Genomic DNA, 26216 nt, shown 5'->3' with positions numbered 1-26216 from the left:
GAAGCCAAAAGATACAAACAATAGAAAGATCTTGAAAAATACATTGCTTTTATTTTATAACAAACACTTACAGTAATTTTTCTTATTTTATATTCAGGTTGATATGCTTAACTGTGTTTTTCTTAGATGTGTAGCATTGAAGCTGGAAGTTAGACAGATGGCTTGTAGTGGTATTATTAGTGCTGACTCACTGAAAATTATGTCATAAGATCAGCATTTATAAGTCTCCATTCTTCACCTAATATTGCCATTATTTCCATTTGATCCACTATATTCAAAGCAGGAGAATGACAGTCTTAAATTTTGTAACTACAAACGAAGAAAAACAGCAGTACTAAAACTCTATAGACAAAAGTAATTTACTACAGTCTTAAAAAGTACCATATAAATATCACCACCTATATAAATTTGTAGTATAAAATTATGAACCTGCTGAGATTTGTACACATAATTAAAATTTTACTGTGTGAGAGGCCCCAGTGAAGTCACTTACTGACCCCTGATTTTGTTTTTCCAACAATTTACTACTGTTGGTTCTCAGGTCCAAGTCTCTTGCATTTTGAAGCAGAACAGAAATTTACCTCTCAGTTCTGAGAGAAACAGATAGCAAAACAATCTTTTCTGGACTCTCCTGTAATATCATCTACTTCAGCAAGTAAACAGACCCTCTATTTCAGAGAATTAAAGAACTGTTTTTCTGGGAGACAAAGTTAGCAAATGAAAATTGTATTTCCTTTGAACACAAAGCAGGTAGGTTGGTGAGCAGTAATTCTCACTATTTAGTTTCTTTCAGAGATACAGCATCCACCATTGACAAGCTTCTCATTCTTGCAGTCTTAAAGCTCAAGTTAAGTTTCTGTACACTGTTACTGATTTCACCACCACTAAATGGGGATGCCGTGACCACATCCAGAGGCTTAGCTCTAAGGAGTCCAAATTCATTGTGAATGGAATTGCTAAGCTATTTTGTTTCCTGTGCCCAAGGACAGAAGAGCTCCTTCAACAAAATACCAGCATTTTATCTTTACATAGTTGTTTTCCTTTTCTCTGTCATGAAGTTTCAGAGGGGATACTGAGGCACGTTTTGTCTCAAAAAAAGGTTATAAATACCTGGTTATAATACTTGTATCAGAAAATAAAACTCCACTAGAAATCCTCATGAGTTAAGTTGAGGTTTGGTATGTTCCATAGGAGAAAAATTTAAAAACCAATTTATGCTACCTTTGGAAAAAGTCTTTAGTACTAAATAAAACTTCCAGTGTCATATAGCAACTGTATTTAGAATATATGTTTAAAATAAAAAGAGTTTTTTTCCCCCCAGAAAAAACACATGATTTCTGCTTTGACATGAATTCTGCATTTTTAATTTGCAAGACTGCTGCCATAGAAATTATGGATATAACAAATTCATCTGTAAGCAGATTTTGCTTTAGGGTGAATTAGAAGAAAAAATGGGATTTGAAAAGAAAAGTAAATACAAATGTAAATTCCATACAAATGATCTCCAGCACAAGGGGTTTTGGTCCGCTGTGCCAGGAAAGACTGCTGGGCTGCGTTAAGAAAAGTGCAGAAGGAGAAAACAATATCCTGAAACAAAGCGACAAACTTGGTATCTGACAGACTGCAACAACTAGTGGGACTTAAGCATACATTGCCATATTTAAGCAATGGCATTTCTGTTTTAATTTCTCCCACTCCTGTTTGTTATAATCTATAAGCTTACTTCTGTACACCACAGGAGTGAAAGGACCTTTATTCAGCTATGTTATTAAGCTTCTGCCTTCTGTACAAGCGAAAAGGTAGACAGTTCAAGCCATAGACAGACTCTCCTGTATTACAGATTCAAAGTTTTAGGTTTTTATATTACTGGTAAGAATGGCATTTTTGATGGAGGGATTCCTAATGATGCCTTTCTTTTGCCACAAAATTGTTGCATTTACACAAGCTAGAGTCCATTGAAATACGTTCCATAGTAACCACAAGTCTAGTTTCAGACATTTCATCATGATAACTGGTGAAGTAAACAGCATGAACATGTAAGAATTTTAGGATTCATGCCTCACTTCACAGAAACCCCTGAGAAATGCAATGGTAACACCAAAGCAGGGATGTTCTAGTGCTTAAACACCTTGTCCCAAGATGATCTTTTTTTTTTTTTTAATTGAAAGGAGAATAGCACCTGTTCAGACTACCTCTATCTCTTAAATACAGAGTAGAAAAATTACAGTAGTGTTAGTAGGTAATTACCTGTATAAGGGGAAGAAAGCATATGAATATGATTTCATTCATATTTTCAATAGTTGACAAAAGAAAACTAAAATACATACCGCATCTGTAACTTCTATCTCATACAACTTCTGGAATGTCTCCCGATAAAAGAAAAAAAGTTTCCCACTGCCACCACCTTTCTTAACAGAGGTGCCTGTAACAAGTATTTTATCATCTGGGCTGAAACAACAATCTGTCCTGTTGAAGAAAACAAATCATCACACTGGGAAAATCAGTAATTAATGTATAGGGAACTTACATATAAATTGCACTCCTTAAAAATAACCCTATTTGTTAATCCTTACAAGACAAAGCTTTAAAAAAATCTTTTGTCGGTTGTCATCTATTACTATAGTTATCAGACACAGTTCACATGTACAATTACAGCTGTGCACAGAATGCGCAAAACTGGCAGATCCAATAAAAATCCTCCTCTGAACAAAATTCTCCTCCACTCAAAAGGCTTGTAAACTTTTCAACATGAGAAACAAACAAGAAAAAGTATTTTCAAATCTGGTTATCATCATTAAGGAAAAAAAAAAGATCAATCATGAAATCTGTTTTTGCCGATGATACATTCTTCAATGATGCAAGGCAGTGTGTTTATACAGTGGCCAAAAATGTTCGTCTGTTTACTTTTCCTCTATGTTACAAACTACAGTCAAGATTGAGCTGTCCATAACCTGCCTTTCTGAGACCTTTTTTCAAAAACATAAATTGTCCTTAGAGTTGGATTTGGCTGTGCTACAGCTATAGAAATGTAGGTAATACCAATAAAATTATTAAATACAATACTTAGTTAGCACTATGCAGTACAGTATGGCATTTTAGTACCAAAGAACACAGTTATCAGCACTTCTAACATCATAACTTGAATTCATACCATGCACATTCATGTTATGTCTACCTTTCAATCCAACTCTTTTTTTATTAATCATAGACCAAATAAGAAAGGATTTCTTATATATCTCATTACAGAAACATAAGGCAATGAACTGGCCTCCTCCTGAAAAGTTGCTAATCTAATTAGACATAAGACATATGAGACTGAAAAATGGCATTAGACAAGCAAAGCTAGCTATGAATTATCACAAAAAATATGAGATCTTTTAAAGCAATGTGAATTCCTAAAATAGCCAAGAATACTCATTGCACAGTCCTCCCCGTGTAGTCCTTTCTGCACAGTTCTGGACCTAGTGAGAACTGAGGAAGAGAACTCGGGTCGACTCCCTCTCGTTCAGCACAACTACTGCTATTTCTACTAGCTGGTATAAATTAGAGTACTTACATTGGAAAGAAGCTGGGGAGCCTTTCTGCTGAATTAAGAGGCTTTTTAAATTGTCTAATATCCCATATCTTTAAAGTATCATCTCCTATGAAACAAAAGGGACAAAGGTTAGCAATAAAGCATTTTAAGTCAAGAACTTAGACATGTGCAGAAAATTTCATCCTCTAATTCAGAAACAAAAAGAACAGAATGATATGGTAGAAGCGTTCAAAATGGGGATGGTTTGGAAGTTTTTTGTCCCTAAATGACTATGAAAGTGCAAGGATGAAAAGTTTCACCTGGTGCACTCTAGTAGATCAGAAACTTCAGTGGCTCAACTCCATCACAGCAATCCCTCCTACCAAGAACCATTATACACAGTGGAATCACATTCCCCAAACACTAATTTATTCTGTGTTTGTGAGCGTTCGTGCTTTGCTGCTAGGAGTAAATTCAACTTTTAAGACATCAAAAGAAATGAAAATGTTACCAAATGTTATCAAAAAACTAAACCAGTTTTATGTGTCTGGTTTCTACCTGCCCTGAAAAAAAAGATCAGGAAGAATGGAAGGCACATGAAGTCTTCCCCCTTCTTTAGCAGGCAAACAACAACAAACTGCAATCTCAGTATGGAAACCAGGCCCTGGAATCAGTCAGAAATTCTTGGGGAAGGGGAGAAGAGAAGCGAGTGAACCCACACTTGCCTTAACGAAACCTTTTCACACCCTTCCACACCACCTTTGGCCATAAAAGCCAAAATTGAGGTTACAGCAAGACATTTATAGTAATTCTCATCTGTGTTTGATAAACATGGTGTGACTGTAGGCCAGTAAAAGTCAGGCTGTTTATTCGTTTTTGAAAAGTTATGACATATTAACAAAGTGAGAACAGGCAAAAAAAAAGAGATTAGTTAGTTATTGTCGGAGAGATCTACATCTCTGCTGATCATCCCTCTAGGATACATATTTCCAGCATGAGACAAACTACAGAATTTGAGCTTTGAAGCACCTCACTCGGGCTCCTAGACATCTCCTTGCATTTTACATCAGTGCCTCAGTGCTTTCAAAGGTGAAAAGAAGGACTTGCAAAGAACAATTCTCTTTAAAAATATCCAGAGATTAATTTTAGACAAAAAGTTACACAATCTTCCTGACCTAGGAGGAGAAGGAGGCAACTGACTGGTAATTCACAGACCTGCTTCCTTCCAAAGTAGAAACCTTGCAGGGAAGTAATTTTGTTGTCTAGAATTATTTTGTGGATTCCCAGCCTTTGAGTTCAAGAGCTGAAATGAGGCCTTGGAAATAAAATTTAAAAAAACAAAAAAATAAATAAACAAACCAACCAACCAAACAAAAAAACCCCCATGCTGTAACAAAGGAAATCAAGGCCAGCAGTACCATTTACAGGGAAAGCAGTAATGTGTGGCCTCGTACATCATGTATGTTTATATTAAAGACTAGGATAACTCCTTACTACAAAATATTTTTAAGAAGTGGACAACTTAAATAAATGATGTCTAGAGCAGAGTATCTTTCTGTTCATTGGGAAGCTAAAAAATGACAAGAAAGAAAAATGTTGAGTGCCTATTTTGGGAATATCTGTTTTGTTATTGTTTCCCTGTAGACTCCATCCCAAGCACTTCAAAGCATTTGGTCTTGTAATATGAACCCTCCCTTTTCTCTCCCACCCCCAACAAAAAAACCACTTATCAGTGAGATGTTATATCTAAAGCCCCAGTACTTTATAAATGTATGCAAAGGATGCCATTTGGCCACTCTGAAGAACTCCTGGATAGGGACAGATCTAAGGCTAGCAGCCAAGGCTGTTCTGTTCCCAATGACATGATCTTCAAGCTGTGAGTCCTGCCAGGCTTTAGCAGGGGAGATGCAGTCAGACATTTAGCTATAGCTCTTCTGCTAACAAGAAAATGTAATCTGCTGGTTTAAAAAATTAGAGGACTCTAGAAGGACTCAAAAAGTCGTGGCTGATTTCAAATCAAGGCTGTCTTACACTGTACAAAAGTAGATGATTAAGTTTTTGGAAAGGGAGAAATGCTAGTTGAATGACTTCGCCAATGCTGTGAAACTCTTACCACTATTAAGAATTTGCCCAAATTCACTTTTTCTAATTAAAATTTTCTGTGTTGCAAATATGATATTGGTTTCTGAATGTAATCTGCATTTGGAGTTGAAACCACTGTTCTCTATGAAAACAGACAATATTTCCACAACACCAAGGATTCTTCCAGTAGCATCTTTCCATTGATGCTTAAGGGGCTCCTTTATGAGAGCTGTGGCAATACTGATCTATTTTTAATTACTTCATACATGGGCAAAAATTGTTACCCTTAAAGAAAAACATACAAACTGCAGTTGTGCAGTTCAGTATGAAGCATTCAAAATAGTCCACTCAGACCATTCAGTTTTTTTCTTGATGGCAGACTTCTCCAGAGCCTGGCAGGATTATTTAAAGCTTTTATAGCATTTTTAGTAGCATTTCAAACTCTATTGTTTGGCCTTTTAATAAGAAGGATAAGACACCATTACACCAATGGTATTGAGCATTGGATTAATCAAGAGCTAACAATTAGGTCCTAGAAAAACAGGTTTTGGTGAGCCAGGATAGGCATTTTGCAAATGGCTTTTAGTCAAAATAAGGCCAATGCACTGATACTACAAAGATTTTATCTATCTTTTTTTTTCTTTTCTGAAGACACTGACCAGGAAGGCAAGTACATAGATGCAAATGGGCCCAAAAGCAGCAAAAGTGCTGCCCAGAAACTCAAAAAGCCTAAAGTCAGCAACACCCTTCAAGAAGCTCCTATTTCAAAGAGGGAGTCCTGTGTCAAAAGCAAAGCTCAAGGACAGAAATTCACAAAGATCATTGGGGAAAGAAAAGAAAGATAGGAAATGAGAATTTAAAAGAAAATACAGCATAGGAAAGGTATAGCATAAGGGGTTACTGTGAGGCACCACCAGAATATATTATGTTTATAAACTCTGAACTTTTCTGTGAAGGCCTATACTATATATGTGAGGAGAGGCACCTTACAGAACAAGGTATATGCTTCTGCATTCTGCACTGGTTCTACAAGAGGAGCTGTGACAGCTAAACAACGACCTTTGGAGATGCCACAGGTCAGGACCACACTCACCCCAAGCCAGAGGCCTTGGTAGGCAAGTCACAAATTGGGGATTCTGCACTTACACCTGGAACAGCTCTCACCATCACCTCCATCCATACCAGCCTGGCAGAATATTCAAGGCTATCATCCTCTCTAAATGTATGGAAGTGAAGGATACTTCACTGCCAGGAGGACGAGATGTCATCCAAAGAGACCTGGAGAAGCTGGAGAGGTGGGCCTGTGTGAACCTCATGAGGTTCAACAAGGCCAAATGCGAGGTCCTGCACCTGGGACGTGGCAACCCCTAATATCAATATAGGCTGGGGGATGTGAGAGCAGCCCTGCGGAGAAGGACTTGGTGGTACTGGTGGAGGGGATTCTGCCCCTCTGCTCTGCTCTGGTGAGACCCCACCTGGAGCACTGTGTCCAGCTCTGGGGTCCTCAGCACAAGAAGGACATGGACCTGCTGGAGCGGGTCCAGAAGAGGGCCACAAAAATGATCCAAGGGCTGGAGCACCTCTCCTACGAGGAAAGGCTGAGAGAGTTGGGGTTGTTCAGCCTAGAGAAGAGAAGGCTGCGAGGAGACCTTATTGCAGCCTTCCAGTGCTTAAAGGGGGCCTACAGGAAAGATGGGGACAATCTTTTTAACAAGGCCTGTTGTGACAGGACAAGGAATAATGGATTTAAACTAAAGAAGAATAGATTTAGACTAGACGTAAGAAAGAAATTTTTTACAATGAGGGTGCTCAAGCACTGGAACAGGTTGCCCAGAGAGGTGGTAGAGGCCCCATCCCTAGAAACATCCCAGGCCAGGTTGGACGGGGCTCTGAGCAACCTGCTCTGGTTAAAGCTGTCCCTGCTCACTGCAGGGGGGTTGGGCTGGATGACCTCTCAAGGTCCCTTCCAACCCAAAGCATTCTATGATTCTATGATTCTATGATACTGGAAGACTTTGAGAAGGGCATTTCAGCTCCAAGTGTTACAAACAGTTGACTATGCCTATGAAAGCTACTGAATGCATTTTTGGTATTGTTTGAAATGAACGCCAGTGTTCAGCTCCTCAGAAATATTACTTGACATAAAACCATTTGATTTTTAAAATACTAATGTCTGTATTTACCATAAAGAGCAATATATTATTACTATACACAAAACAGAAAGTCACTACACATGCTGCTGCATAATCCTTCAGTATACAGAAAACTGCACTCAAGGTGTTTCTACTTTTTAAACGAACTTCAAAATTAAACATTTTATTTTGCCTCAAGAACATTGTGAAAAGAGAAATACAGCTAAACCTGAAAAAAAAAAGCCCCCAAACCAAAACATCAAAAGGAAACACAGAAACCATAATTCTTGAGCTCAAAAGAAAGCATGTATCTGCATAAGCTATCTGATAGGCTTAGATGTTAATATTTTTTCTTGTTTTTAACTACGGCAAACTTATTTTCCTATGTAAGTTTACTGATTAAGATGGCACTAAGTCTGCACACTGTTCATACCACAGACAATAAATGAACCATCAAACTAATAGCTATCATGAGATTCATGGAATTAATGAAGTCATTGCTTCATATTATGACAAAAACTAACTCCATAAATTCTGGACGTACCAGGAGTCAAAAAAAGTTTTTTTAAATTTTTACAATAGGACCACAAGTCCAGTCCTAATGCTTACCTCTTCTCTGCTAAACAAAGAAAATGTTCCCCAAATACTATCTTCACTGTATTTAGAAAAAATTACTTTCATGGCTACAAGTGCGCAAAAATATCACTTTCTTAAGTTTCTGTCAAGTTACTACCTAATACCCAACAAGAGCAAGACTGGGAACTCTCATAAGCAGCTCCTTAGCTTTTCATTCTCCCTTGTGCTTGCAGCTGAGCCCTGCCTCATCTCTCACATATCCAACACAGAATCTACTTCAGATGCAGGAGAGTCAATGAGGCTTTCCATGAAAGTCCCCATTCCCCAAACAACTATCCTGTCTTTGATCCTCAGGACTTGGCAGGTGTGTTAATCTATGAATGCTGGATCCACATCTGCTTTTGTTGGTACAGATCCAAAGCAATACTCATATTAAAGCACTAACCATACAAGTCAAAATAAGGTATGAATCCTCCTTATTCTCTAGCATAGTGCACACAGATCTTTTTTTTTTTTTAGTACACTAGACAAAGGTATCACTTCTATCCACACTGAGGGGCCAAATTTCTGTAGAGTCTTACATTCTGCAAACAATCAATCAACATTTTATATGCAGAGTGTGGTAGATAAAACTTAAGTAAGGAAAAGTCTGTGTAACACGACACAAAATCTGGAGACAGATGAGGAAGAGCAGGCAACCAAAAGTGCCATATGCAATAAGAATAAGCAAAGGTCATTTAAGTGATCTACATTCATGAATGTGAACATAAGAGAATTTACATAAATGGAGGTTTCAAGACAGCACTAGTGACTGTTCCTCACGTAAGTATTAACCTTGTTTGGTGTTAGTATTTAAAAGCACACTGAGGTCTCTCTTTAAATCTTACGAAGTATGCCTGTGTGAGTTTTTTGGGGGCAACACCACTGGCAGACAGATGCAGCATTTCACTTATACCAGAACAGAAAGACCCTTTCCAAGGAGAGGAAGGTTCTCACATAGTAAGTGTCTGGTTCAGTAAGGACCAGCAAGGTTGAGGGGTTTTACCTCAACCACTTAGGACTCATTCATGATGAGTAGAGTGGCAGTAGAGCTCTGGATCCAGGAGCCTGAACAGCAACTAAGAAACAATCCGAGAGCCATTAGCATGCCCTAGTAAGCCTATGGCTGTCGAGGACAAGACTACCATCATCTTACTCTGAAAGATGTGATCTGGGGAACATAATATTTGGAATCTTAGAAACGTTGCAAGACATACAAAGAAGTCAGAGAGGTAGCATCCAACAGCAGCTGCATATTGCTGTAAAAGCCACCAACACCACTCTACTCACCAGGGACAGGGGGAGGGGGACGACACAAAGCCATTGCAAGCTACAGCCGTTGGCTTGGAAGCACATCCCCTGCTTCAGAGCTTTTGCCATCTATGAATACCTCTGTCCTGGTATTTTGTATCTGTAATTGCATCTGTCTATGTACCAAACTGACCATATGTCCTGTACATATGTTAGGCACAATGTTAGCGGACATTAACATATACTGCCTCTCCCTAGGCCTGTTTATTTGGCCTTGGGGCCATGCTAATGCATACACATAGCTTCTGGTTACAGCTAGTTTCCATCCAGACAGCTCAGATTGTATGCTTGCACCTGCCTGCAAAATACTGGGTAGACAAATCTCTGTATGAAAAGCTGTCTTAGACAGACACCATCCTATCCAATACATCTAATACTGGAGTGAATGAGTCTTCAAATACATCTTTGCCTTCTCAAGACTTGTTCTGTTATCCAAGACTTTTTTATAAAAGTTTTATCTGAAGTTTAAAAAACAAGCATTCTTTCCCTGTCCTGTAGAGATTTCAAATTTTTTTGCCATTCAAGTACACCATGGCCACTCACTTGCAGTCAGCACCTCTTGATGTTTGTAATATAAATCAGATACAAATTCCAATTACAACAGAAAACGACATTGCATAAGAAAGCTGCTGAAGGAATTAATAACTCCAGAACAGAGATACTGCTACTGAGAGGCAGTAATCTTCCCAGAAAGAACTAAGTAATGCAACTGGTCTCATTTTATTTTTGATTCAGCTGATAATTTCCTTTTGTTGTATTATTAGTGCTAGACAAGAAGACAGATCAGGAATTGTGTGCTATAAACAGCAAAGTTCTGTTAAAATATTCCTTAACTGCTGTAAAATGCACTTTCAGGAACACAGTATTGCATGGTGTATTAAAACAAAACATGTAAATTGTGAAACACTTCAGGTTTAAATCACTACTATCTAATTTCACTACCTTACCTCCATCATAAACAATTACATTTAACGATGATACAATTTAAATGGTTTGTTCACTAAACCATTTCACTTAAAAGTTAAAATTGTCTTAGATTCAACACATCAAAGGGTTCTTTTAATCACCTACCTCCCCGGCTGGCAAGGACAGTACCGTCATAGGAAAACGTCAAGCATGAGGTGTCGGTGCCTGGAGCATGGGCTTGCCTGCAGTGGAACTTTGTGTGTACCTGTTTGTCAAACAAAACATTAGAAAATTTGCTTATTTCAAGATGGGACAAACACTCTTTATAGCATTCTGTGTACTCTGCTGCTATTCCTAAATTTAAATAGAAAACTCTGCATTTTTAGCAGGTACAGAAGCTAAATATTTCTACAGCCTTTCTAAAATGTCATACATGTTTCAGAATAGGCTTTCATAGTAAGAGCTTGAATGCAAAATTTTACTTTTTCACAGTTTTAATTATACAGTCCACATCTACATAGCATCAGCACTCTTGGAAAATTCCCACTAGCACTGAATAAAGGTAGTTATACCTGGTTAATATAAAAATACATTTTAAGACAGTTCTCAACACCCCCCTAAGCAGGTGTATAGTTACAAAAAAATACCAAAATACAATACATATACTCTGGAAAGGACTTCAAAGAAGGATTGGAAGAATTTACTTTTGCCAAATTTAATCCCTGCCAAAATTCATGGCTTATATAATTGAACAAAGCTCAGATATTCTGAGGTTTGTGTTCCATTTACCTGCAATAAAATTCAAGTTCGGGAATGATATATGTTTATTTTTAATTATTTCTATTTTGCCAATAATCCTAGAGAAAGGTAGGAATTAGTTTCAAGGTAACGTTTTGTTCTTGTATAGAGCTGACCTCCTACTTATTAAGTCACTATTTAGAAAAATCCCTAAAAAAGCTATTTAAAAGGGAGGAACCTCAAATCAAATTTTAGCACTTTTGTAAAATCAAGCTTTCCTACTTCCCAACCAAAACCAAAGCTCTCAGCTAAGCTAACAAGATGCCTTTCACACACACAAAGGGAAAATGGAAGAAAAGGGAAAAGACAGAAACAGAGATGAAGGAATTTGAGAAAGGTTGACTCGTTTTTTGACACCTAGGAAACTACACTTCTCATTTGCCCTCTTTTCCTAACATAAAACTAATTCATATAGTTGTAAGATAAAGCATTCAAGAATTAAGTGTTGCCTGTGCAACTGTATCTCATCTTCCCATCTGTAAGATGAGGATTAAAACATGCCCTTTCTCATACAGAGGGGAAGATGACAAGTTAGTGACTTTAAAGTCATTTATTTACCGTAGTGATGAGCAAAACAGAAAAATATGCATAGAAGCATATATTTTCAAAGGAAGGTTTGAACAGCATGCAGTAAGTCAGATCTAGAATCATACCCTGAAAAGTAAGAGGACAAAATACTGAGCAGCTGCATAGTGATTACTCTTCAACCTAGACATTAAAAGAGACAACAGTTCTACAGAATAAAAAAGGAGGATGTGATCACAAAATGCAAACACACAGACTGAATTAAGCTTGCACAGGAATGCTCAGTTCTTCTACCTTTTCACTATGCACCTTACTAAGACTCTTTTTACAGGCTATTTTGTATGCAAAGCACCCAAGCTAGTAAAGTAATTAACATTGTTTACCCTTTCAAATACTTGTTCTAAATTTGGTCCAAAAGCTAGAGAATTTGTGTGTGATGACAATAATAATGACTGCAAGCTTATTTTGGTGTGCATATTTAGTCAAGTTTTGAGAGGAGTCATATAAGTCATTCCCCTCCACAAATGACTCTTCAACAAACAAAGGAGGACTTCAAACACCAAATAAATGCTTCTTATAGTATTTGGAGATAGAATGTCATGGCCTACATTCAGGCATAGTACTTGTTTTGAAATTACTGTCATTTCTAGCCAATTGTGCATATCCTGGCGAAACTCTATGAACAGATTGCAGTTTACAACTGTATGTCTTTGGTGGGGGTGTTTATAAATACTAAGAAACATATTTTATGCATCCAACTACATAAAATATTCCAAGTATGTGGTAACATATAAAGGATAAACTGTGAATTGGCTATCAGAAAATAAATTTTCTGTAATATTTGTTAAACATTAACAAGCAATTAAAATTATGTATTTTCTGCCTAAGAAGTACCATGGATACTTGCAAAAATACCATAAATGGTTAATAATCACACCTAAAAAATGACAGAAAGATTACAATATGGTATTTAGCTATTTCAAATATATTGGAAAAACTTCATTTGGGCTCCACAACACTTGTCTACTCAATGCTCCCATCCCTCCCTGGCAATGTCACACTGACATACATGTATTAAAATGACAGTTTTTTCATTTTGCTGCCCAACTTAATGCAAGGGTGGTTTTTTTTCTTTCATTTCATCCTCAATCAATCTGAAACTCCTTCCTTATGTTTTGGATACAAATTAAAATAAAGCAAAAGAGTTGGGGTCCAACCAATGCCTTTTCTTTTATCTTTTATTAGTAAAAAACCCAAACATCTCTATATATGTAGGCAGATAGACAGATAGTAAATCACATTTCAGGAGTTTTGTTATTTTTCTATGGTCATAGATACTGATTTTATTTAGCATGAATTTATGAATCCATTAATCAAACCTAAACTGCATCTTTCAGGAATTAAACAGCTCACCTTAAATATGTGACCCACTATGGAGCCTTCTCAAGGAAGTATCTATAATTCAACCAGTTGTCACCCTTTTTCAACTGTCCCATAGAAAAAGAAAAATAGCAACATACAGATATCCAAGACAGACACTATTTTGCCCCTTTATCACAAAAATGAAAACAACAGAACAAATTCAGCCCAACTCTATCCAGCTTCGATGCCTTAGGATTTCATGTAAAACGAGAGTCAACTGAAACAGACAGTAAGATTGCATTAGCAATTCTGTTTGTCTTTAAAAATAAATTTGCTCAGTTTAGCAGTAAGAAGATTGTTTTCCTAACTTTGAGCTCTGTAAGCTTGCCCTCCATATATTATTCTGCAAAGGAATATAACCCTGAATTGTGCTACTAAATCAAATATTCTAAAATGATTGAAGGTTGAACAAGAAGTTTTTACATATACTGGCAAATGTTCATTGCAGTTTTTAAAGAAAATAATGTGTTTGGCCTCTGGCCTCTTAACATTTCTAACAGATGTCTAATCTTGCTAACAAATCATTAGCAAAAAAACCCCTGTTATCAGAATGTTTCTTGCTGGAAAGACATGAAACAACAGAACTAATGTACACAATTCTAAAATTTGATTCAGGAAGGGAAGGAGAGAGCATTGAAACACTAGATAAAGATGTAAAGATATTTAGGGCAAAGTGTATCTACCTTTCTCCCTCATTACCTCTCTCCTTTTGTTTCAGATGCGCCTGCTACTATGGAGTACTAGTCATGTGCCGTGCAAAATTTGACAATTTTATCAGTTCCTTAAAAATTTTTAAAGGTTTAGTTATTTCAGCAAATTCTGCAGTAACACTGTCTTCTGCAACTTTTTTGAAGGCTTTCTAGCAAATAACTCCAGCAGTGTAAGCACTTTTTTTCTAGCTTTGCATTAGCACATATAGTTTTATTAAGTGATTACAGCTGACAGGACTTGTGTGCAACATGAAATGACAGGCAGAAAACATGAAGCACACATGGCAAATTATGCAGTTGCATGTATCAAAAAAACTAGGACAACAGATAAATGTCAGGGTTTGCAGCATCACTGCAATCCTCAGAGAGAGGATGAGAACCAGAAGATAAAAGGAAGCCAGAGAAAGGACTGGGGGGAGTAGAGGGAGATGGGGTGTACATGACTGGAGCATCAGTAATGAATATCCTTTGTAGAAAAATCTGGGTGGATTGAAGAGGACCAATATGGGAAGTAAAGAAGACAGTGGCCACATGAAGAGCTTATCACAAATGAATGACCTACAACTGAGCCGCATGATTAGAGTTCTGCATCACACAACTGCGAGTCCTTCTCCAGAATCCTGAATAAAACATGTTCTAGGAAAAGCAGAAGATAGACCTAGTCAGTTTGTTCTTCTCAGAAATCCAAGCCACATTCATGCGAAAAACAACAATACGCTTAACTAATGAAATTTTTGAACTTTCCACATTGTTTCTAGGACACTATATTTCACAGAAAGCTGACACTTTCCCAAGATTATAATGCTTCCCCGCCCGCCTTTTTTCTTTTAACGAAACAGCGAATGTTCCAGCCAAAACATTCTTCTTCCTTCTTGTTCCTAACATCTTCAAGATTTTTTTAAAAGCAGAGGCAGTAAATTAAGGAAGGCCTTGGGGAAAGTGAGATGTACAAATATTGCTATATCAATCTTTCCCTGTATTACAGATGCATAACAAAATTTTACTCATTTATTAGTGTGAACACAGTCAACCATGCAACCACAATCGTGTCTACAGCAAAAGGAACTCTATGCAAGATAGAGTGTGCCACTAGCAATGTGCAATCTACTCCACTTTGCTCCAGCATGAGGAAGGTGTATTCTGAACAGGGAAGCTCACCTCAAGAGATGCCTCCCATGCTCTCTTACCAGCTGTTCCCCCTCTTTCATATCAAGGAAAGTTTCCAATGCTCCTTGAGAGAGCTGGAAATCGGGATTTGTGCTGGTTTCAAACGTGAGGCAGAAGGGCAGGACTAGCTGGGCAGAGATGACAGACAGGCAAGTCCCAAGACATGTATGTCTGTTTGAGACTTAAAAGGGTGATTTCACCTAAGATACATGCAGCAAAATAAGCTAGCTGACACTGACAATATTCAACTGCAAAAATGGTAATTTTTAGTAAACATAAAAGCCTTACAAGATAACATATTATCATAGGCCAGTCTCAAGGTGACAAAGCCATAAGCTATAAAGCTGCAAGAAGAAAACAAACAAAGAAACCAGAAACCTTTTTAGTCACAACTGAGCAAAGCTGTCTGGGTCTTTGTTGAAAGTGATCCCAGAGACAGCCAGCAATCTCAGAGCTGTGATCACAGCTGACACGACAGGCAGGTTCCCAGGGCACAAGTTACACTCTCCAAATGGCTATTTCCCCATCCCCCCTTCGGTCAATCTCTACTGAAGGAAGCATATTTGCTTTGCTCTCAATTATAACTCAGAAGAGAAACGTAACTGTACTTTCTGGGTTTAGTATATCACTTACAAATTACCAGGTCTGCACATGCCAGCTGAATTCAGGAATTTCTCAATTTTTTTCCCTGAGTAGGCAGTTGCAGATTATACCAGATGCTTCCCTTAAGTCTCTGTAAACATGATCCCTGGGCTTTCAATTTATGTGACAGCTCTTCAATACCACTTCACATGGTATAGAAATGGATGCTGTTGAAGTAATGACCATAGTGATGCAAAACAAGATTAAAAACAAGATTAACTTGTGAAATTTGAGGTTTTACTGTTTACTTCATTACACTGTTACATAATTTGGCTCTTCTCCATGATTTTCTAACTCAGTGACATCTACATGTACCATTAATGGACCTGAAATTCTTCTTCCTTTCTCTCAATCTTAATTAACCAATTATGAATACAGTAACCTAACTTTATTTGTCAAAGCCAGGACATCTGACTGGCAACTGTATTTCTGCATGTCCATTATATTCTCATCTGTTGCAACTAAGGCCTTTTTCTGGGTGGAGGGATGATATTCTAGGGGAGGCAAGTCGTTGGGATTTCTTTATCTCTCAAAGCCACCAGTGGTTCTAATAATCTTTCATATGTATTTCATAGAGAAGTTTTCCCAGTTATTTGCAATTACTGAACAGATAAGAGACTTGGCTTTTTTTTTTTTTTTAAATATTCTGCAGTTTTTCTTGCAATGAAAAACCTACATAACCAGGAAAAAACCAAACAAACGAACAAACCAACCAAACAAACCAGTTCTGTAACTACTTTTAAAGTTTATAAAATCGTCAATCCCTTGCAGTGTATCATGGAACTATGAATGGAAATAAAAACACACATGTGAAATACTTAGTCAGAAAGTGTTGGGCTGTTATGGAAAACAGCATTCTTAGAAGAGAAGCTTCGTAGCAGTGTAGCCCGTAAAGGTGAAAAATGATTTTAGCATTTTGTTAATTGCAATTGATACAAAAAGTTGATTTATGTTGAAAAAAATTTTCTAACATTTACACAGAAGGCAATGAGGCAAGGCACCTGATACATCTGACTATACGTGGTTTTAGACAAAACAAGGAAGCAAGCAGGCTGGCTTGCCTTAGACATGGCTCTGAACCACCGTAGAGTGATGAGAAAGTCCTTCCTATCTGCCCATGCTTCTTTCACTACTTAGAGCATTCAATTTCTAAGAATATTGCTGACCACAGAAACAGTTTCTTCTTGTTTAAGTTAATTCATCAAGAAAGATTTTTAGGAAACCATTTCAGAAAGATGGCTTGTTAACAGCATTGCTAAATATTTGCCTAATGGTTTGAAAATGAAACCCCAGCTGAATGTTTGGCTGCACGGTCAGACTTTGCATTTGAGAAAATAATCCATCTTGGCCACAAAACCGATAAATATTACTAATAAAAATAGCTTTTGGAAACTATTCAGTTGGCTTCCTTTGGGGATTTTTTTACACTGCATGAGAAAAACATACAAGGATGTAAAAGAAACATTCCTTTGTATCTTTTCATGACTTATCTAACCCATCCTATACTATCCGAGCAAATTTACGATTTTCCTCCTTTTTACTATCATAAACATGGCTTCTGTAAACAAAAAAAATACCCCTCCCCCAACAAACCAAACCAACCCTCCTTTTGCCTCCTTCAAAAATAAATTAATCACTCTTAGACTTGCCCAGCTGTTGAAGGTTCTTTTGCCTTCCAGAAAAGAATCATATGTGATCAATGTTATTGTGTAAAAATTGCATGAAAAAATTAGTTAAGATATACTAGAGCCCCACTGAAAGTCCACAGATTGCTTCAAACTCACCTATGCCAACACTGCATGTTTCATATCAATTAAAAGTAGCCAAAGCTACGAAGATGTCTTTAAAAAGCAACTACTACAAAGTTATTCCCACCATGATTCAATATAATTTCTCATATTCTTTCAGTCTTCAGTGCTCCCAAGGCCGAAGATCCATTTTAGTGATCTTATACAGGTACAGTGTGAATAGAGTGAAATATAACTGAAAATATATAGAAATTCACATAAAGCTAGTATTTCTGGTTCAGTAACACTTGAGCCAAAAAAGGTGTAGTTTGCAGTGAGTTATCAAAGGTAGCTGTATAATAAATTTGCTTACTTGTTGGAAAGAAGTACCTAAAACATGTATATTCCTACAAGATGGGTGTATTTCTCTAAGAAATGAACACTTTCACTAAACTTCTTGTAACATACAGTTAGCTATTATTTCTTCTACAGTATCTGATTTTTCCAATAAAAATGTACTGCAAACCATTATGCTTTATTTTCTCTGCTTATTAAAATAATACAAGTTTTTTAAAACATGGATTGAGTTTTATTTATTCGGGTGCAAAGGCGAAGAAGGAAGAATGCCTCAGTTAAAAGGGTAAGTGGTATTTTGCCACGTGAGGTATTTCAGTGATAAAATGGGCATTCTTAACTCAGAGCCTCAGTGGTTTTTAATAATGTTGCATAAGGTGGCTGAGATTATTACCGCAATATACTTAACACTGATCTTCAAGGACCATACATGTTTTAAATTTTTTAAAAAAACCTCTAGAAAACAAAAAATCCCATCATCATTCAGCAAAGTACGTTGTTGACAGAAGTTGTTTTTGAGAAGTTAAAGGAAACTCCTTTTCTTCTGTTACACGTCAGCTAGGCACTTGTGGATGGTGGGGGACAGGCATGTTTTAATAACCAAAGGTATGTTGCTATTAATCTGTAAGTTGCAGAATTGCTGAATGCCCTCAATTTCAGTCACCTTTAACTCAGAATTTTACCTGATGAGTTCAACAACTTCAGGATTAGGCCCCAGAGTTATGTATGAGAAAAACGTAAAAGAAAGAAGCTGGTTGGCAGGAAAAAACAAAGTAGGGGGCAGGGGGGAAGGTAACTCAAGCAACTTTATTTTCTTTTCAAGCACTATTCCTATCTCAGTTTTATGATTACTTCTTTGACGGTTTTTTCCTCACAATAATTTTATATAATTGACTAGCTAAATAAGCAAACAAATAAAAAATCCTACACGTCTGCAAGCAAAAAATTGGCAAAGTGGAAAAGATTTTCAAAAATGCTTTTCTGCAAGTAGTTTACACTAACTGAACACAGTGTTCCACAGGGAAAAGAGATAAATTCCCGCTTAGCTTCAGAATCTGTAAACCCAAAGTTAGAAATAACAAATTTACTGGGTTTACAAGTAAAATATTACAGTGTTAATCACTGTTTCAATGTGTACAATATACAGTTGTTGAAAGCTCTTTTGACAAAATGTGGTTTTGTTCAAATACAACAATTACAACTGAATAGTGCATTTGAATTCATCCAGCATTTAGCTCAGAAACAGCATACTGTCGTAAATAACTCTGGCAGTTCAGGTTTTGTGGTCGCATCAATGTTAACCCAAAAAAACCCTTAAAATCTTCCATGATTAAAGATACTTTGTTAATAAAGTTAAATTTAAACCCAAGATTTCATTGCTTCTGCAAGATGAGGCTCTGGTATACTTGGATTTGATTTCTGACAATATTGAAATGACTTGAAAACAAATGTTTCCATTTTAAAACACACTGTATATTTATCCATCTACACTGCACAACACCCTGTCATATCAAGTTTCCAAGCTAGCCTACAGAGCAGCAATCAAGTACCTAAGCATTAGGCAGAGTGAAAACACTTGTAATATGTTCTAGAAAAATGTGGCTTGCTGTTCTACAGTGAGAATCCTGAATATATTTCAAAGATAGATCGCTTCTAAAATTGGTTTTCTTTTTTAATGGATGTTAAAAACAGATTACTGTTTAAATATGAGAGGATAGAATTCTTTTCTTTGAAATTAATGTCCTTAAATCTATTATTCCCTTCTGTCTCATTTGATATAAATAATAATCTGATTATTAAAGCTATGGTAATGTAAAAATGTCCTAATCAATATCCAAGACTCCCTCAAACAGGCTGCAGTATCTCCATACCAGTTCATCTCTGAGGAGTACAGAATCGTTACGGAATTTTTCATTCTGCAATTAGCCTTCTCCTCTACTGTCTATGTTGCTTCAAAATCCTATTTTCTCTTCTTTTCCTATTTCCATTTTTTTATGATACTCTGTAGTACCTCTCCTGACTACAATTCTCTTTCACCACTAGCATCACTAAAATTCGTCTCCATCCAACAGAAAGATACCTTCCATTTTCTTATACTAGCCTTCCGGTTTCATTTCAGCACAATATTTCACACTCATGCCTGTCAACTTCATATTTCTTCTCCATCAGCAGTGGCATCTTCAGAGCATAGGGAGATCCGTGAATTGCTGTTTGTGAAAGTCGTATCTCAGAAATCTCATTTGCATCATCCACTTTTCATCAAATAGCTCTGTATTTCTCTCTCCATTACTCTTTTTATACTTTGGCTTTTTCATATACTGCCTTCTCCTCCATCCTCATTCCTTGTCAAACCCACTTAAATTCTGCCCTCAGTCTCAACACATTTATCCCTGACAAATCCAACACTGCTACCCACCCTCATTCTCACCAGCCTTGGAAAAAAGCGCCTATTTTCTATTCTTCTTCTTCATTGTTTTATGAGGTCCAGTATCTCCTGTACACCTTCTACATGTTGGCTCCCTTCTTCACTATTCCCTGTCGTGTGTGATTCTCTCAGTTTTGCTGGCTATTCACCATTACTCAATCCCCTTGGTCACTGACCTTCTCACTCTTCAGTGTACTTTTAAAAACCTTCTTCACAACCATGACTACCAATATTTCATGCCATTAAACTACCTTCCAAGAAAAGGTACATCATTCTCTGTCTGCTGAACACCTTAGTTCATCTTGACATCACTTTGTGAATGTTGAACTGGCAACTTAAATTCAACATGGTGAAAGCTGTTCCACGTTTTCTTACCTGGATATAATACCTACTCAATTTCCCTGGAAGATCTGACCTCTTTTAACCATTCATCATAAGAAAAATGTTGTAATATTCATCACAATGTGTCATGTTCTTTCTGTCATATATTGTAAGACACACTGTAATAAATCAAATCAATTCCCCATTGCCAGTATTATTACTTTGATGCTTTTTCCCTCTTTGTTTCTTTGATAATGGTTCTTTACTTCTAGGGTCCACTGTGGCCTCATTTTATCTTCTTTAACAGCTGTATTTTACCAATGACTTAAATATATATTCTTCCAATAATAGCAATTACAGAACATTCACTTAATCCTGAAGCACACCTGTGTTTTTCTCACATAAAGAAAAACAAAGTCAAAACCAACAAAACCACCAATCCCTTTTCCTTAACACATATGGACATACAGTAAACTATCATTTAAAGATAACAAAAAAGGAGACAAGTAGCAATTGAGTTTGCACACTGCCTTGCTTTTGTTTGTCAGTATAAAACTCTTACCAACTTGACACCAAAGGATTAATTTTCTGACATGACCACATTTGTTTCGGAAGGAGAACAATCAAAACTGAAGTTTGCTTTATACACACAGACGCACAGCAGCACACATTAGCACAGCACTGCCTTGATCTCCTACCTCAATGCAATAGCCAAGAAACAACAGTGAACTGTCTGGAGTACAGAAAACATTCCCACACCCCTGTCAATTCCTACCCAGTTTGACACCACACTTTCACACCTCAAATATCAAAATCAACCAGGCATTTGCACATTTGTGACAAGTGACAAGCCAATGGCTGGCAATGCAATGCTTTCTGCTGACTTAAACAGGTGTCCCTACTCCTGAAAAATCAATCAGGCTCTTGAAGGTGGTCTTGAATATAAGCCAGTCCTCCCATTACAAGGGCAGGAACACACAACCTGTACTAGTTGTGCTTTTGCAAGCCCTGGTGAAACAGTCTCCATAAAGGTTGTAGCAGTATACTCTGGTGACCTCAACGAGGTGAAGTTTGCTTACAGGTCTCAGGCTCAATCTCCTCTCCAAACAAGACCACAGACCTGCATACTGGTGAGGACAATGAAACAGGCTAGGGAGCTAGGATACAGTGCCATTTATATGCTCTTAACCAGGGTACGTGCTGATCACAGCAGCTACATTCATCGGGAGCTCTTAGTGTCCATAAAAAACATGGACCATGACTATACAATGAACTGTATATTTTCAGAATACTTCACTCTTTGTATGTGAACTAACACAGTACTTTCTAATTTGGCCATCCTATCCCAACCTGAATGCCAGAAATTAAATATAAATTAAGTTTTAGTGCTGATTACAGGTGACTGCTTTGAGCATAAACCAGTCACAAGCCAAATATGGAAGTGATACTTACACATAGTAAAAAGTGAAATAATAACCATAAAGGCATTTTTTTAAAACCCTACACACTGCTTAATCTGAATGAAAATTACGTACATTGAATTATCTAAGAGTACCTTGTTTAAATTACTAGAGCTTAGAATTTCATTGTAAGTTTGTGGGCATACTTAGACACACAGACAGACACTGTATATGTATTCATGGATAATGTGTGAAATACATAGGTAGTCATATCCAGCTCCAAATCTAGTTCTCTATCTCATGAGAAATTTAGAACTCGGTTCGAGGAAGGCAGCTGTTCCACGGATGTATCTGATTTCAGTCTGTGTAGTATCACTGCAGTCATACATTAAATAAAACACAGCTGGACAATGCTCCACCTATTTCACCACCCTCTCTGCTAACTGTTTAGCACTAACATCTGTTGAAAACAAACTTCAGGAAATAGGGAGATCATGAAAAAAACCTTTATTTTAAAATATTTTGCACTGAAAGAAGTTTTACTTATTTCCAAAGAAAGCCTCACATATATTCAATTAGGTATTAACTATGAGATTATACCTATGAGTTGAAAGAAACTTGCTCACTGAAGGCTGTCTTAAAGAAAATATATTATTACAAATACTTTTAATTTCATATGATTGGTTTAGTTCTGTACCTGCTGCCAAGAGATGGTGTAGTTGTGCAGTTTATCTTCTCATTGATAATCATGGACACAAAAATGACTTCTTTGGTTTATACTCTTATTATCAATTTTCTACAAACGCCATGCAAACTTTTTTTAATTAAAGTTAACTAGACTTACAAGATGTTCTTTAGAAACTGAAGGCAGTCTGTAGTGTATTATGGCCAACTATTTAAGCACATTTAAAACTGCATCCTCACAGAAGTGCACCTTTTAATGGATGCAGTCATGAAACAATCATTCTCTATGTAGAAATAGTTTGTTCTTTATCAGAATTCCTCTGAGTCAAGAGTATGTAACCTAATGTTATATACAAAAGCTATACTTCACTATACTTCACCTTTTTTTAGCTTCTCAATTTCTAACAGATTCATGGGGAATATTTTTGTATTAAAAATATATTTCTTAATGTCATGAAACTGAGTACATTTCAAAATAAATCACTCTTATTCAATTGAACTAAAAAAAAATTAAAATATTTCTCTGTCTGTTTCTCTTTGGTAAGTTTCTTTTTTCTAAATTAAACAGTTATGAAAAAGGTTACTCACAAGCACCACACAACATTAAACTACTGGTTTCCTAGGCCAGTATCCACTTTCTGATAGTGGTCAGAGACACAGGAATACATGAAAATCTCACAACTCTTAAATAGAAAGAATTTGTTACCCATCTTTTGTTAACCATCAGACCTCTGGAAAAGTTAGAAATTTGGTAACATTTAAAATGAGAGCAGGAAAAAATAAGAAATAAAAGTTTACCCTACTACAGTAATGAGAAGAATTGAGAAGGGAAAAATAAAATATATTTCAAAAGTTTAAAAATTCAAAATAAATATTTTAGTTTTGAGATTTTGTATTGTCTGAAATGATCTTTTCATTAAAAACAACCCCTACTTCTCATTTCCTTTTCTATTAAAAAAGCCCAAACCTAAAAACCCAACCCAGCTAGCTCTTAGTATACTATTTTCTAAAATTCAGTTCACATTATTCTTTATTAATACCCCAAAATAGAAAGCTTTCTAAAAGTTATGAATTGATGAAAAAAGTGAAGCCTGCAAGAGAGACATCCCAATATGAAGCTGGAAGGGGGCAAAGGGCCCATAAATTAACCCAAGAGATAGAGCAAGCATACGCAGACAGAAAGTACCTCATCTTCACTCAGTATGTTCCACAGATCAGTCATTATTTCCTACCTTTTTTGTGCTTAAATAAATCCACTTGATCAAGCTGTTAACAGCTTTCCTTTCGTAAGTATTGTAGAATATGGGAGTTTTAGGCTTCTCTAATGAAACAAACTTAATGACTAAGAGTTGTACAGAACCATACTTTTCATTGCTTTTATGAAATTCACCTCCTCACTAGCTTCAAGAAATAGTGACTTACTATGAACCACAATGGGATACATTTGGATGCAAAACTAGCTTCCTAATACACGCATCAACCACAAAATTCTTTTTGTAATTTACAAACCCTATGAGGCTCTAGACCAATGAAGTGTTCAGCTTGCTTAAGCAGTGCATATACTACAGTATCTAAAAGCCATTTTTCTGATAATCCAGACCAATCTGGAGCTCACTTCTTGCTAGAATGAAATGTATCATCTCTACATTTTACTTTTTGCCTCTGCATAAAAGGAAAATTTCCTCTAGGTCAAGAAGGCTCTTCTATTTCTGTTTCCTTATTTTTCATACTAATAAAGCCAATCATGTTGCTATAATGCTTACTCTTTTCTTCTCAAATTGTCATTTTAAAATTATTTCTGTAAGCTCTACTGCTATTTTTCTAAATAGTAAATCAAAGAAAGATACATAATCCTTGTGGGATAAGCCTTTTTCCTTTAACCATACATGAATCCAAAGCAAAATCATTTATGCTATTTTCATTGGGGTATGACAGACTTCAAGATTTAGAATTGCCTTTCATCACCATATTAGTGCAAACATTTAGATAGTTCTTAACTAGAAATTGTTTATTACATAAGAGAGAAATGCACTTAGAAATACAGCAGGGTACATTTTGTCTTAGCATATGACTGTCAGATTCTTTACTGCAGCTAGCTTCAGGGTATAGATAGTGATGTACTGGCTAAACCAGACATATACAAAAAGGAATAATATATGAATCTGTTAATATTTGCTGCTGGCAAGCTTGTGTGTGATTTCCAGTTTCTGGAGCAGAGGTCTGGCACATACACATACGGAATGAAAGGGTGGGATATTATGGATATGGAAAACTTACCTTAAGTTTGAAAGGGGAACATAGTATATTTGGATATCTTTCATCTTGTATTTACACAAGAAATTTCCAGATGTAGCCAGACTGCCCTCTTCAAAGCATGAAGCACGTTACATACTTGGAGGAAATTGGAAGATTTGTCTGCTGTTTAGCTGTAGTAGTGATATTCACCAAACTTAAGAACAGTCATTGTAAATTGTTTCTATTAAATATTGACATTTCACCAGAATAATTTTGATGCTGTGGAAATATCAATATAAACTCCAATTTCTATATAAGCAAAACCAAAACAGAATATCCAAATACACAAGTGAATACTCCATGGCCAAAATAATGAATAAAATCCGGCTGGTGTGAAAAGAGCATAATCCTAGAATACTGTCAAAGACCAGATGCCAAAGACATGCTCTGATCTTTGCCTGGTAGAAACCGTATCTAAAAAGGCACATGCACACTCATAAAGCTTTCTAGTAGACAGACATAAGACAAACATTTCAAGAATTTATTACTGAGAGCTATGTCTTTTGCATGTCAGGATATGCATAAAGCATCCTGTAACTGTGCAAAGATCCAACAATCTCATCTTTGCAAAACGTGGGTAGAGATCCCCTCAAAGGACCTTCAAATTCGTGGAGAAAATATTTACAGCAAGTCTCAGATCTTACTACTAGTTTTCATTACTTCTTCTTGGCAGCATCAGCTGTAAAATCCATCAAAACCACCAAAATAAAGTTTACAAAAAAATTTCCCAATAAGATCTGGGCTTGGATTCCCATTCCAAAACAAAAGGGTCACCCTATTTAGGCCAAAAACATAAAAAAAAAACCCCTTACATGATCTTTTTGCATTAGCTAAATCTGTATCCTTGATTGTACAGTATTTCTTCAAAATGGCTCCAATACTAGTAAAACTTTTCATCTCTGAAAACGGCACACCACAAAACTAAAGCTTACAAAAACCCTTTCAAAGTGAACGATCACTAATTATAGAAATGTATTTATCTTACATCTATAAATCATGCAATTATCTGGAAAATACTTCTAACGTATTTGTAATTAAAATGTACAGAGCTTAGATCTGCTTAATTTCAGTGCATACTGCAACATCCTCCTTTTCTTCCCCTCATGTTTTGAGGATAAGGTGGCTTAAGGGCATGTGGAAAACAGGTTATTGGGATTACCACTTGATCACACCACTTTTGGGCATA

At 36.5% G+C, this 26216-nt stretch overlaps 1 protein-coding gene across 1 annotated transcript in view; it reads right to left on the bottom strand.

Annotated features, from left to right (window-relative positions):
- WDR70 (WD repeat domain 70) overlaps nucleotides 1-26216 on the bottom strand; it is a 153741-nt gene that overhangs the window by 33934 nt on the left and 93591 nt on the right. Inside the window, exons 11-13 of the mRNA XM_075726466.1 lie at nucleotides 10726-10825; nucleotides 3557-3641; nucleotides 2328-2466 (exon numbers count right to left, since the gene is read on the bottom strand). Coding sequence (XP_075582581.1) covers nucleotides 2328-2466; nucleotides 3557-3641; nucleotides 10726-10825 — 324 coding nt within the window. The remainder of the gene's footprint in view (nucleotides 1-2327; nucleotides 2467-3556; nucleotides 3642-10725; nucleotides 10826-26216) is intronic.

The sequence above is a fragment of the Pelecanus crispus genome, chromosome Z, assembly GCF_030463565.1.
Source record: "Pelecanus crispus isolate bPelCri1 chromosome Z, bPelCri1.pri, whole genome shotgun sequence".
NCBI classification, from domain to species: domain Eukaryota; kingdom Metazoa; phylum Chordata; class Aves; order Pelecaniformes; family Pelecanidae; genus Pelecanus; species Pelecanus crispus.
Note: the sequence above shows the minus strand (reverse complement) of the source record. Positions and strands in the feature narration are given on the sequence as shown.